Here is a 14,939-nt window from a genome sequence, read left to right as displayed (position 1 = left end):
ACATACATAGGTATTTATAAATTTCCCAAAGTCTCAAGGTTTATTAGTACCTTTTAAGCTTAAAATTATAAAACCTTTTTGATAAGATTACGTAGAAACTTCGATCTGATTCTTGAGTTAAATATATCGAATGTTAATGTAATCTACGTGACATTATTTTGAAATATTATCATTGTATCAATAACACCATCCAGTCTTATCTGTCTTAGATATGAGTAGTGTGAGATAAAGAAATATTTTGTTTACTTACAGATTGATGTTATGTAATATGAATTTGGAATCCCCGAATACTTGAGAATAGGTAGGTACTGGAAATGAATGAAATTTATTATGGAAATGTTTTTTAAATTCACACACACACTTATACAAAGCCTTTTGTACTCAAATTGGTATATGAGGACATTGAATTACTGACATATCAATGCACAGCTCAAACCGCTGGGTCTAGAGATTTGAAATTAGGCGTGTAAATTCCTTAAAACTGATTTTAAATTTTCGACCTATAATATTTATAAATAATACAGGTACAAAACGCACATGTAACGTACCTTTATTTTACGTAAGGTACCTACGTTAAGAACGCGTTTTAAAGACCTGTATTATTTATAAATAGGTATATATGTATAATGTCTCGAGTGTACTAAGAATTACCTGAAATTCGAGATGGAAATATTTTTGGTTCACGGGCCTATTTTAGTTATACATAAATACATTTAGTGGGGGTCAGGTGGAGGGCAACATATGTGGTTTGTCATTAGTGGGAACTGTACCACCCGGGGATATTGATTAATTAGATATATTTTTTGCTTAAACACGTGGTATAAAACAGTGGGCAACGTTAAAGTTACCTATTAAAATAAAAAAATGACTATATGACGACATGAAAGGTTGAGTGGAATATTGTGGGAATTAGTACTTAGGTAGGTACTAGCTTAAAAATAATATCAAAACCTAAGTACATATCAAAGTAGTATATCTAATCTCTATATGTGTCGTGTGGTTCGCGGCATTTTAGAAGACCACTCCATCTCTTTCCCATGGATGTCGTATTAGTCGACTAAGGGATAGGCTTACAAACTTGAGATTCTTATTTTAGGCGATGGGCTAGCAACCTGTCTCTCAAGCCATATAGCTAAATGTGGCTAATCAGTCTGTGCGAGGCTCTGTCTACCCCGTAAGGGATAAAATCGTGATTATACGTTTTATGTCTTCTTCTTAAATTTAAGAGCAAACTCTTGTTGAAAGAGTAATGTGGAGCGTCCTCCATTCATCCTTTTTCCTTTATTTTTTTTATTTGTTGGTATTATGTAACTTTCATTATATATATCCAACCTATGTAAGATTCTGTAGGTATATTATAATTTGAAGCACCAATAAAATAGGTATCTCAAACAGGACATTTTGATGAAATTTACCTTAAGTAGAGAAGTGTAGACGTAGTAGACGTGTTTCACCTAAATTACTTTTATTTTAGTAACACGGTTTTATTGATAGCGGTTGATAATTTCCTGACCTATTTGATAATTTTATTAAGTGTTTATTTAATTTCGGTTTGTGTTATTTATTTATTTTCACATTCACACATTCAAAACACACATTAGGTATTTGGGCGAGTCCAATCCAAAAGGCCTCTTACAAAAGATTTTCGCATCATGAACCTTATTTGTTTGGCAGCTACCTTAAATCGACAAAGAAATCGAAAAACTAAACAAATCGACTACTTACTGGTAAGAGACGATACACCAGCTAAAGAAACTCTTCCAGTATTAGACGCCTACTCACCAGAAATGCTTTATATTGTATTCATTATCCTTTGTTTCTACCTTTCCAGAGCTGAAATCGTGGAGCCATTGGAAGTACCAATCGGAAACGGCGATGTTTTATACGCGCCGCCTCCCCCGAGCAGCGGAGCCATTTTGGTGAACATCCTCAACATTCTCCAGGGGTACCAGTTCAACGCCAGCAGCATCAACACCACGGAAGACATGATCCTCACCTACCACAGGATACTGGAGGCGTTTAAATTCGCGTACGCGACTAGGACGAAACTGGGCGACCCTGACTTTTTGGATTTGAGCGCGGTACTTACGTTTGCTTTATTGTTAGGTATACGTTATTAGTAGAACTATTTTCTTTTATGAACTAGTTTAATACAAAATGTGCAAAGACTGAAGGACTAGTCAAGATACAGTAAGTAAGTTACAAGTGAACGAAATTCCCTCTAAGGCACAAAAGAAAAACGTTAGTTAAACGTAGCGTAAAATCTTATTTCAATCATTATGTGGCCTTTTAGTCTTTAAGAGACTGTTGGCTTTGTCTACCCTGTGTTGGATAAAGACGTGATGTGTGGTCGTCTGAATACATCTTTCTTTCTAGTTGATCGGCAATGTGACCGACCCGTTATACGGCTCGGCCATCCGACTCCGCATCAACGACTCCTCGACCAGCAACGACACAGACACCTACGGCGCCACGCAGTACAGCCAGCCAGACTCTGGCACCGCCCATATTTCCATCATTGGCACTAATGGGGATGCCGTGTCGATCACTAGTTCCATCAACTTTTAGTAAGTTTTCATCAATTTTTACGGCCATCACTTAGATGTGTTGTGTGGTTCCTAATATAAAAAAGAATAGGACCACTTCATCTCGTTCCCATGGATGTCGTAAAAGGCGACTAAGGGATAGGCTTATAAACTTGAGATTCTTCTTTTAGGCGATGGGCTAGCAACCTGGCACTTTTTGAATCTCAATTCTATCATCGAGCCAAAAAGCTGAACGCCTCTGTCTAGTCCGCAAGGGATATAGGCATAACTGTATGTATGTATCACTCAGAACAACATGTAACAACAAGACGTAGTAGAAAAAATGCAAAAAAGTAATATAAGCCGTGCAAAGGGTAAATACAAAAAAATGGCTGGCTATGCTACCGCCGCCGGGCTCAAATAGGACAGGCAGGAATGTATGTAAGGAAATCCTTGTTTTATTTCGCTAGTCTGAATAATATGCGAGCAAATGAACTTAAAAGTTAAAATCTAGTATGAGAAAACTGGTCAAAGTAGAAAAATAAATGATACAAAGAGGACCCCGGATCCGGAAGTATAACGTCGAAAGATTTACTGGGATTACGAAACAATAAATTTAGGCAGGTCATGCAAAATACTAAACAGCCTATCTAACCTAACATTTTACATATTTGTTAGATGAAAATTTTTAGATTTTATCAGAACAAGTCTCATGAGTCGAAGAAAATAAAGTAAAATAACAAACCAAAATATTGTATAACAAGCTAGCGTATTGCATCAGCCAAGTGCAAAAGTGTATCGTATTGCTTTGTTATACATTTTAGTGTAAAGTTACTGCGTCTCATAATAACGAAAAGTGACGTGGGGTATGTGAGGTTCGTGCCTTCATAGATAGCTGTGTTATTGTTGCAAATGATTCAACAAAATCATGTCCACAATTTGAAATTATTTTTTATTCACAACATATATTTGTTCTTTATTAGGTAGGTAGGTATATATAGAACCTACTAAGACTAAAGTGCCTTTGCGTATAGTGAAAATTTTCGCTAAATTCTATGCCCGCGGGTATTTCGGGAAATGTTCTCTTAGTGTACATACCTAACCTATAGACCACATAAATAACCAGCGTATAAAAAAATCAAATCTCTAGACGCAGCGGTTAGATCTGCGAAAATGCTAATGTAATTCTTTATTCAAATCCGTGAAATACATGTTTAAACGCTCTTATGAACAGGCCACTCATAAAATTTATTTCAATCACTATTTCAGTTACGGCGCCGGCTTCACAACTCTTAGAACTGGGATCATCATGAACAATGTGATGGACGACTTCTCATCACCAGGGATCACCAACTACTTTGGCTTGCAGCCCTCACCCGCGAACTTCATCAAGCCTGGGAAGAGGCCGCTATCTTCTATGAGTCCTAGCATTATTAGGGACAGGAATGGAAACGCCAAGATGGTGATCGGAGCGTCTGGGGGGACCAAGATCACTACTGGTGTTGCTTTGGTTGGTGAATCTTTAATCTTCTTGGCATTAGTCCAGGTTACATACATACATATGTTCACGTCTATATCCCTTGCGGGGTAGACAGAGCCAACAGTCTTGAAAGGACTGAATGGCCACGTTCAGCTATTGTCCATCATCACCTATCTAGAGAGCTGCTCGGGGCACGTCTTTGATCCAATATAAATAAATAATAAATATATACGGGACAAATTACACATATTGAGTTAGCCTCGAAGTTCGAGACTTATGTTACGAGATACTAACTCAACGAATTTAACGATACTAAATTTTATAATATATACTTATATAGATTAACATCCAAGACCCAGACCAATCAGAGAAAGTTCCGTTTCTCATCATGCCCTGGCCGGGATTCGAACCCGGGACCTCCGGTGTCACAGACAAGTGCACTACCGCTGCGCCACTTCGGCCGTCATCAAATATGGTTCATATTAAGATGGACAGTTCAAATCTGAGTCTTCACGTACAAACCAGACTTCCCCAATCCATAAACGAAGTCACAGGCGGATCCTGGACTCATTTTCAGAGAGGTGTGGATGCAATATGGACTAAAGCCAGGATGTACTTTATTAATGTACTTATTTAAAAATAGGATTTGATAAAATTTATTTTTTAGAATACGTGTGTTGAGTAGTAAGTAGGTACTCGTACATACATCGTTGTCGGCAATGCCGTGTGGTTTCCGGCACCAATACAAAAAAGAATAGGACCACTCTTCCCACTTCCAACCTCTTGCCCATAGATGTCGTTAAATGCGACTAAGGGAAAGGCTTACAAACTTGGGATTCTTTTTTAGGCGATGGGTTAGCAACCTTTATCACTATCTGAATCTCAATTCTATCATTAAGCCAAATAGCTGAGCGTGGCCATTCAGTCTTTTCAAGACTGTTGGCTCTGTCTACTCCGCAAGGGATAGAGACGTGACCATATGGACGTGACTATAAGGACGCAACTGGGACAAAACCAGGCAGATGATGATATGATATGTAATAAGTGACTTACAAAATTTTGAATTTCAGGTGATAATGCGCAAGCTTTGGCTAGGTCAGACCATCAAGCAGGCGGTGGACGAGGCTAGGATCCACCACCAGATCTTCCCAATGGAAGTCGGATACGAGTATGGCATTATTGAGGTAAGTGTGTACCTGGTACCTAAGCGAATTGTAAAATGTCGTTTTTGTTTAGATCACTCGTTAACTTCAACAACATAAAAATCTTGAATATTTACAAATAGAAAAGAGCCGTGTATTTATTGGCTTAAACATCTTAAAGCAAGAGATATAAAAAGAAAAGGCGATTCGAAATTTTTGTGCATTCATCCAATTAATTACTAGTGAAATAAATAAGTATAGTGTGTGCCAGGTGACTTGTATTTCGCGCACGCACCGGAATCAAGAGGTAACTAATTGTAGGTAATATTTTCTTGTTCCAGGATGTCTTAGAAGGTTTAAGAAAGAAAGGACACGGTTTGGTGCGCTATCGGGGGCGGGGCTCCGTGATCTGCGCCCTGTACAGAAACCAAACGGGCATTTACGCAAACGCCGATTACAGGAAAGGTGGCGATGTCGCCGGAATGGACTGAAAAAACTAATATAGATAAGAAAGAATTTAAACTTATAATTCTCATTAAGACTAACTATTACTAATAGCAACCAAATTTACCTACCGGTACGTGCTAAGAATATTGTATTACAATAGGTTGGTATGCGGAATGTAAGTAGTACGAAAATGGCGTCCTGTTTACTTTTTTTTCAGTATTTTTCGTTGCAACCACAATGATATGTTTGATTTTATTGTATTGTAAAGTATTATAAGTAGTTCGTTATCCAGCTATGAGCCAATTTTGATGGTTAGGTACAATGCAGACCATGTGATCATTATTTAGTATTAATAATGGCAGTAGGTAAGTTAAGAATTGATTGATTTATAAAACCTTGTCACAAAGATAGGTTTTTATATCTACCTACTTAAGCGGAGGTCCGCTTTAACGCCTCTATCTAAAAATTTGTGAATATGTTTAGAATGAAAACACCATAAGCTACATACGACTTTGATAAGTCGCATCGACAATATTTGAAGACAGAGGATAGCGCAACCTACACCGATAAAATAACGACCTTATTACAAGTGCATTAAACTTAAAATCCAAAAACAAAATGTCTCCTGCTATCTCACTCACAATAGCGAACAGTTCAGTTTGCAGGTGCAAATGGTGCGCTCCTATACGCTGACAGGCTCAAATATTTTGACGTTATACAAATTTTTTTTTATGCGCAGGTCTTCGGTGCTGCTTTTAAATGTGGTAAAACTATAACAACTTATAATAATGTTAATGGTTTACACAAGTCAGCCTTACAATTATTTATTAATTAAAACTTAATTTAGCCTGAAAGGCTACAAGTGAACTTTTAGGGTATAGGTAAAATAAGATCAAGATTCATACTACTTATCAAAATATCATGATTGTATATAAAAAACAATTTCTTTTTAAGTTAATAAGGAGCTGTGTTAGAATAATGCGAAATACCTAACGTAACAACAATCTTATATTCTACGGAATAAGTCTCAAAATCGTGATTGGCAATAATTTCAAGAGGAAGCTGTATTTTTTCAAACTATTATTACTATATCGAAATCAATTATGGAGTCTTCAATCTAAACTTTGAGAAGCCAAAATCAACTTTATAACAATAGTCATAAAGTACAGCTATACCTTATACTTAGTATGATGCAAGAATTGATGATGGGCAATGGAGATATAAGACGTAAGTTATTATTCAAAATGTGATAGACTAGAGTAGATAGAATTTGAAAATCCTAGAAATAAAATAAATGAATTGCTTGAATCTCGACATGGGTTTTTTATCTCTCACGGCTACGCTACGCGATCTGCATACATACAAACATACATAAAATCACGCCTTTTCCCGGAGGGGTAGGCAGAGACTACATCTTTCCACTTGCCACGATCTCTGCATACTTCTTTCGCTTCATCCACATTTTTAACTCTCTTCATGAAAGCTAGGCGGTTTGGAATACTCTTGACCTGACCTTTTCCAGGATGCCCAAATTAAGGGCATCCTGGGCAAGGATCAAGGTACGTTCGTCAAGGCGTTTCCCACTCCTAATATGCCATCCACACTCTCCTTATATAATATTAGCTTAATCAACCTGCTTTCATTCATCCTCTCCACATGAGACAAAGTGAAAAAGAAACAAATTGTCCACGACATAAATAGGTAACATTTATTAATTTGCATTGTAATTGCATTGCGTTTTACGCTCATCTTAAATATTCATAAAATCTTCATATATTTATAACACAAAAAATATCAATAACCATACACCACTAACTTTATATGAAGAAATATTATAATTATAAAAAAAATACTTATAGACCATCGAGATGATCAAGCTAATTTATACGAAATTTAGTTTATTTACCCTTTCTAAATAGCTTAAATGACTAGCATGGGTGAAATATATATTTCACTATATCTTGAGTCACCTCTGACTGGTGACTAAGGGAAAGATATAATCTTGGGATTATGCTTGTACGCGATGGGCAAGCAACATATCACTATTTGAATCCCAATACCATTATTTAGCCATACATACATATAATCACGTACATATGCGGGGTAGATAGAGCCAATTGTCTAGAAACGACCAAAAGGCCACGTTCACATGTTTGGCTTGATGATGGAATTGAGATTCAAATAGTGAGAAAGTCCATCGCCTACAAGAGGAATCCCAACTTTATAAGCCTTAGTCACCCTTTACGACATCCATGGGAAAAACATGGAGTGGTTCTATTATTAAGTCCCTTAAACCGACGACAATATAAATGAAGTAATGTTTCATTGAAAGACGAGCCCTTTAAGCCCTTAACCGCTATAAAGCCAGCACATCCCTCATAGCCTCCACGGGGGTGACCAGCCTCGTAGAAGCTATCAGCACAGAGTTGTCCACCCCGCTAGTGATCACTGACCGATGGAGACGCTTGCATTCCTCTGATGTTATTCCACCGATGACAAAAATTACCACTACAGAGTTGTCTAAGGGATGTTTTGAGGTACGGGACTTCTTGCTCGTTAGAATGCTGGAAAAAAAAGTTTAGGGGTAAATAAGCGTTATTTGAGCTTGCGTGCCATCTTAAGCATCATCTTTCTTACCACCAGGCAGATTAAACACACGAACTAAAAAAAAAAAAATATCCGTCAATGCCGTGCCGTGTGTTTACCGGTACCAATAGAAAAAATAATAGGACCACTCCATCTCTTTCCCATGAATGCGGCTAAGGAATTGGCATATCAACTTAAGATTCTTCTTTTAGGCGTATGACTAGCAACCTGTCACTATTTGAATCTCAATTCTATCATTGAGCCAAACAGCTGAACGTGGCTGTGAATTGGTCTTTTCAAGACTGCTGGCTGTCTACCCCGCAAGGGATATAGATGTTATTATATATTTGTATCCATCAAAGCTGAAATGTTATCAGGTAGGTTATTTTCAAGTGTTTCAACATTAAAAATTGATATTTGCAACATTTCTCTAGGAAGAGCTAAAGTTTAAGTATTTGTACTTAATGATCTTTTTAACTGCGTAACACTGATTTATGAGTTACTGACTTAACGACACTATATTTTATAAAAAAAAAATACAAAAGTAAACAGACAAACATACAAAATCCAGTCCAATCAGAAAAAATATTTTCCCATTATGATCTGACCGGGGATCGAACCCAGGAACGCCAGATCTTCTACCAGATGTTGGAGGACTCAGGTCCATCACCAGAAGAATAGCCATAATTCTAAACTTACTTGAGTCCGCTCCTCAACAGATCCTTAATGCCTTCGTTCCGGTGTCTCAAATCAGGTATCTCAGGTCTCTCGGTGTCCACCAGATCTTCCACCAACTGCTGGAGAACTCCTCGATACTCGTGGCCAACACCCGTCTCGCAACGTTTCAGCACTGAATTGTACCTGAAAAATATGTCCTTATTTAGTTTTTTCACTTGGTATAAATACTTTTTAACCCCTAGGGTGGAAAATGAGGGGTGTTTTTTTTTTTTTTTTGAGATGCTGCGTTGGTTGTTTGGCAATGTGGTTTTTATTAGATGGGTATACTGAGTATAACTGCTAGATAAGTGTAGCGTTGATGGGTCTCTGCTATTTGATAAAGATACCGAGCCGTGTTATTATACGTCGCGTTGGGGGACCGCTCCAAACCTTGATAACCAATCTTCTTTAACTCCAACACAAAAACGTTAATAAGTTTTAGGTCAAAGACTAAATAAATAGCCCAGTCCAGTCCAGACCCCCAACGCGACGCAATTCTTAAAAATAATTAATAAATACACATTAAGGTACTTTAAGATTGAGTTTCTATTATTATTTCTTACAAAGGTATCTTTATATTTTTTTAATTTAATTTTTATTTCACTTAGTACAACTTATTCCCTATTTGGAGAGGAGACCTAGGTGATAGAAACAGTTAAACTTCTGGGCAGGTAACACCATAAATGAGCTTGTACTAACTTGGTCAAAATCTTCCTCATCTGCGCGACATCTTTCAACCTTGCCATGATCTTTCTGGCGATCTCGTCACATTCCTCTGGTGTTGCCATCTTGCTTTCCTCGCCAGCGAACAAAGTCTTGTGGTCCTCGAATATAGCAACACTGAGCGTCTCTCTTAGACTGTCCTCATGCTGCTTTGAGAATGCAACCTGAAAGTACAATTTGGTGACCTACTGCTTATATGAATAGTTGCTCTGTTTCTTACAGGGAGCTATTCACGAACGTTAACAAGGTACATGTCGTATCTTCCCTCCTTTTCTAACTTTAGGGTTTATCGACAGTAATCTCTAAAGTAGCAATTCGATTTTATATACATAATCACATGAATACATATAGAGTATCCCTTGCGAGGTAGACAGAGCCAACAGCCTTGAAAAGACTGAATGGCAAATAAGAATAAACAACAAAAAATCAAGCAATTTTAACGCACACGAAAAGAATATAAAGCCCTTCTTAGCGACCAATACTTGAAAAGTTTCTTTAGCTGGGTGCATCTTCTCTTACAAGTGGTCGATTTGTTTTGGCGAAGTACCAGCACCCTTTTAGGGACGGTGTCCGTTTTGAGAACCGTTTCGTTCTGTTCCTTAAAGGGGACGCTAGCCACAAATAAATTTATTTTTAATTTATTGAAATGTAAAATGACGTGAAAAAGTGCGTGCCAAAGCCTATTTTTTCTGAATAAAATATTGATTTTGATTATGCTCAAGAAGAATATTTTATATTCTTACACCAAACAAAATTCCATTGTGAATTCTAAACAACTGGAATTATAACATAGATCGCCTGAACAACATATACATAGCTTACCTCAGTCCCTGTGAGAGAGTATACATGTACTGTCAATGCGAGGAGTCTCTCCAGAGGTAGTTGCCTCTCCTTTCTTGATTTTATCAGTTGGCTGACCTGTAAGTGGACAAGAATTGTTTATAATGTGCGTGGCAGTGTAGCATAAGTTTACATTAGGGTATATATCATGTGTGTTTAACAATAAATCAAGAGTTAATATCCAATCGCCTCCTTCATCATAATTTTGTAATACAGGATCCTAAGGCGTGTTAAGAAGAAAACGGCTTTCACAATCATATTAGTGTTCCGGTTGGATCCTTAGATAGTTCAGACTGAGCTTAAAATTACTTCTTTTTAAGAAGTATCTCTGACATAATTTGAATTGTATAGATTTCTATTCTTACTGTAAGTAATTCATACCAGTTGTCGCTGTTATTCCTTACTGTTCATATTATTTTTTTTTCCATTTCCTAAGGAAAAGAAAAGTTAGTAATATATGCGAGACAAACCTGGTGCAGCACACTAGTGGAGTCCCTGCTGGCGACCAGACTCTGCTGCACTTGCCTCTCCAAACTCATCAGCAAGTCGATCTGAGCTCGCTTCGGCGACTTCAGGGTGTGTACTACAGCCATCGCTTGCTGGAGAACGCCTGCGTGCTTGCCTATGATGTCATAGTTGCCTGAAAAAAATATATTTAATTTCATTTATTTATCATGATCGACTTTGTTAGTAATACAGAAAACTTAGAGATAGTAATATGATAGGTAAAATGAAACATTAATGGCATCTGAACACAATATAGTGTCCCAACTTTTCGAGGCTATTGGCTCTGTCTACCCCGCAAGGGATATAGACGAGTGTGCCATAAACACTAGACGATCATGGCCTACAGTGAGCGTCGGTAGTCAAATGAATAAGGGGCCAGATTACCGTGAAGGAAAACTATTATAGGGACACCTGCACATTCAGGCAACTGAATGTGTAATCATAATCACTGGTATAGGTTCCCTTGCAAAGGTTGCGGAGATCAGATGGGAGTCACTTGGAGTAAAAATCTGACTCATCAATTTCCTGGATCATTGTTAAAAGGCCGAGCTCCTCTTCAAAGGTGAGGATGTAACCTCGACTATTGCCAGGAGGAAGAAGTAAAACTTACCTTTTGAAGCATTCACTATCTTCTCCACACTTTGTGGGGTGACCTTCATTAGCGTCTTTGGACTGGGTGACTTCTGCACGTCAATTTTTGACAGTTTATTGTACAAATCGAACATGACCTCTTTCTGTGACTTGTTAATCATGTACTCGAATGACTGGACGCAGCCATCTTCGTTGGCATGGTATAAACATCCGGGGCTTAGCTGCAAGTCTTCTGCAGGGTTTGTGCTGAGAAAATAATAATAAATACCTTAATAAATCCAATAGGGTGTACTGAAACTTTGAATTAATGCCAGGATAGGATTAAATTTAAAAAAAAAGTGGCGGCGAGAACTTTATTCGTCGAGATTTGAACCGACAACTTTACAAGGTGTAAGGATATTTTTTAGTCGAGATTTGAACCGACAACTTTACAAGGTGTAAGGATATTTTTCCTCTTATATCCTCACTGAACGTCTTCTAAAGATAGCATCACAGTGCTAGTTAGAAATATTTGAACCATTATGACATGTTACATAATGGTTCAAATATTTCTAACTAGCAAAACTCGATTGTAAACTATACAAAAATAATAATTCAGAAATTTGTATACAAATCTGATGCCTCAAATTACAACTTACACATTCGCCTGGCACAGAGCCGACATATCAACAGCGACGTCATTCGAATGCCCCGGGAATCTGGGCAGCACTGCCATGACCTTGTCCAGTACGGAGTCCATGGAATGGCTGGTAACTCCACATAGATCTAGGGTGCGGTCGACTATGATGAGGGAAGTGGGATTTGAGCAATTCTGTGAATGTTTTTAGAAGTTTATTGTTAATTATATGTGAGTACTCTGTTGTTTGATTGGACGTTAATATTTCTGTTTGTCTGTCTGTTTCATGTATTCTGTTCACTGGAAGAGTAAACGGAATATATGTTGAGAATTTATACCAGTAATACAATTTCAGTTACTGAAAAAGGCAGTTTAAAAAATGTAAGGCAGAAATTATAATTTGAAAAAGATAATGACATATGAAAAAACAAGGCAAAGTCAAAAGCTTTTGCGAGCAAGTTTCAGTTGGAAACTAGTATAGAGGTAAGATTAAACAATCACCTTTCTCCTTGCCAAGCAAACTGGCGAATTCTCCAATACCCCAGCTACTAAGGAACTGAAAGCTCCCATATAATAAATATCCTCCTTAAAATTCATTGAATCGAACATGCTGTTTAGTCCGGAAGCCAGTCTCCTCACGTGAGACCTCTCACTGCTTGATAAAGAGTATAAATCCAGTGATGTTGAATCGGGAATCAACTTGCCATCATAAAGCGGAAACAGCTTGTGGTACGGCGGAGTCAGGAATACCACATTAGTTGGTGATATGGTGAATATTGGTATGTGCACTACTTCTATAATAGAATGCTGAAAACGTTTTTTTTTAATTTATACACAAAGCTTATATAGGAATGAAATGAACTAGTAAGTCTATGAAACTGTCAAGAATTTATGCCTATGTACATTAATGTCAAAATCTCATGGTGAGATATATACAAGACAAACTTGATTTGGTCACATTTGAGGACGTAATTGTGTGAACATAATGCAGAATAAATTACATATGTACTAAACACATACCAAGTTCTTCAAAATTCAAAATTTTTATTCATTATTATAGGATACTATATATCGCTTAATAATTGTCAAAACGTATGGTTTAACAACATTGGTTGACGTCAAATAAATTACTTAAAAACTAAGTTTACTGCCGCTTCCAAGGCGTCAGTGCAGAAGAAGCGGTAACAAACTGCACTGCAGCATTTTCTTCAACAACATCAACTTTACCATATTAATTAAACTTAGAATAGAATAGACTTCTTTTTGGCAAATCATTTAAAACATTTACCGTTTTCCCCATAGCATCCTGCAGCATCCCTTCCAACTGCTTTATAGCTTCAGCCGGTGCCCGTGCTGCAGACACTACATCACTCACATCCCTACCCTCGTTCAGCTCCAAAAAAACCACATCCAGACTAACACATGATATTAAGATGCAGTGAGTAAAGTTACTATTACGGATGATCTCGCACACTGTTTGCAGTTGAGTGGATGTGGCTTGTGTTATGAAGACTGCTTTCTTGTGGTCCTTGCTTGATGTCTGTGAAGCAATTGTAGCTCAATTTAGAATAATAATCCTAGTTTGTGTCCTTTCTGGTCACAAGCTGGGATACACTTCCAAACTTGTATTATAAACTTAATAGATATGTGTTTTTGTATAACATAAACTCAAAACTACTAGTTAAACTTTTATGAGTAACATTAGTCTGGAAATTGCCATGGGAGCTTAGCCGCATGCAAAAGATAGTTAAACATAAATTATTTTTTATTTGAATACGTAGGTACCTAAATGCCAAATTTCTGCTCATACACATGTATTGTCTGCCGTCAACTAATCAATAACTAGGAAATAGAAGTTTTAACAATTATTTACTACACAGGTAAGTAGTCACCTCAAAAGGCGACAAAGTTTTCACAGAAACAGCTCCTCCCATTAGGAGATTGAATAGCCCTCCATCCCAGTGCAGACATTCCGCACTAGCGTCGTCCAGGAACACGGCGGCTCCAATGATCCTGTTGTATACTTCGGACCACCAGGCCTTGCTAAAATCGATCACTGAAGTGGACATCGTAAAATTCTTCAAAAACTTAATGGAAGAACGTTATCGCCATGGTAATTCTCATTTTTATTCAGCTAGTTTACACGGGGTAGGTAAATGAGAATTATAGGTAAATAGAATTGTTGTTATTATTAAATAATTAATTATTTTAAAAATATGAGTTTATGTACTTGAATTGGAATTTACAATTTACGTGTACTATAATAAATAGGTCAACGTCAAGTAAAACTTAACATTTGACACTGACAAGTGACAACTTTTTAATCATTTATATTCGAGTAGCCTAAATTTACATCTAGCATACAGCCAAATAAATTCTGCAAAAACGGGGTTAATTGACCCGTACATACATTCATGTACGAACAAGGCAAAACGTAATAGCATATTTTTAAAAGTACCCGTTGTTGTAAAAGTTTTACTATTATTAAGTATTTGCGATATTTTGTAACTAATGATCAAGATAGACTGAAACATCTATACCATCACACCCGTCTTGCTTTTATTGGGGCAGGCAGAGACTATGGATTTCCACTTGCTACGATCTATCCCGCTTCCTCCACACTTATTACTATTTTCATGCATATTCAACGATAACGAGGACTCCTATCATCTCCTTTCTTAAGACATTTGAAATTTAGTCCTTTAAAGTTCGATTCGGCCCTCCCTGTCCCACTTCTACAGTCCGCTGGGTCTTATAAATTCCTT

The 14,939-nt window shown here is 37.3% G+C and overlaps 2 protein-coding genes across 6 annotated transcripts in view; one reads left to right on the top strand and one right to left on the bottom strand.

Moving 5' to 3' along the window:
• The window catches only part of LOC106138315 (glutathione hydrolase 1 proenzyme), a 29,857-nt gene extending 23,705 nt beyond the window's left edge, over positions 1-6,152 (top strand). For all 5 annotated transcript variants that reach the window (XM_013339444.2, XM_060947271.1, XM_060947269.1 and 2 more), the window contains 5 exons: positions 1,832-2,081; positions 2,377-2,567; positions 3,795-4,035; positions 5,076-5,189; positions 5,489-6,152. In XM_013339444.2, coding sequence (XP_013194898.2) covers positions 1,832-2,081; positions 2,377-2,567; positions 3,795-4,035; positions 5,076-5,189; positions 5,489-5,638 — 946 coding nt within the window. In that variant the 3' untranslated portion in view covers positions 5,639-6,152. The remainder of the gene's footprint in view (positions 1-1,831; positions 2,082-2,376; positions 2,568-3,794; positions 4,036-5,075; positions 5,190-5,488) is intronic.
• A 1,124-nt stretch (positions 6,153-7,276) lies between these two features.
• Positions 7,277-14,442, bottom strand: LOC106138282 (sec1 family domain-containing protein 2). The gene is made up of 10 exons (XM_013339395.2): positions 14,067-14,442; positions 13,463-13,714; positions 12,676-12,981; positions 12,197-12,369; positions 11,578-11,804; positions 10,931-11,100; positions 10,443-10,538; positions 9,597-9,784; positions 8,880-9,041; positions 7,277-8,158 (listed from the first exon to the last, which is right to left on the bottom strand). The coding sequence occupies exons 1-10, from the start codon at positions 14,241-14,243 to the stop codon at positions 7,951-7,953; spliced, it is 1,959 nt and encodes a 652-aa protein (XP_013194849.2). The 5' UTR covers positions 14,244-14,442; the 3' UTR covers positions 7,277-7,950.
• Between the last annotated feature and the right edge of the window lie 497 nt (positions 14,443-14,939).

Source organism: Amyelois transitella, chromosome 13 (genome assembly GCF_032362555.1).
Source record: "Amyelois transitella isolate CPQ chromosome 13, ilAmyTran1.1, whole genome shotgun sequence".
NCBI classification, from domain to species: Eukaryota; Metazoa; Arthropoda; class Insecta; order Lepidoptera; family Pyralidae; genus Amyelois; species Amyelois transitella.
This window is presented reverse-complemented; position numbering and strand designations above follow the sequence as displayed.

Excerpts from the sequence above, each read along its gene's own strand:
- LOC106138282 (XM_013339395.2), bottom strand. The coding sequence starts at position 14,243 with ATGTCCACTTCAGTGATCGATTTTAGCAAGGCCTGGTGGTCCGAAGTA. Across the intron at positions 12,982-13,462 it reads AGGATGCTATGGGGAAAACG|CATTCTATTATAGAAGTAGT; the intron begins GTAAATGTTTTA and ends AAACGTTTTCAG. Across the intron at positions 8,159-8,879 it reads CTGTTGAGGAGCGGACTCAA|CATTCTAACGAGCAAGAAGT; the intron begins GTAAGTTTAGAA and ends TTTTTTTTCCAG.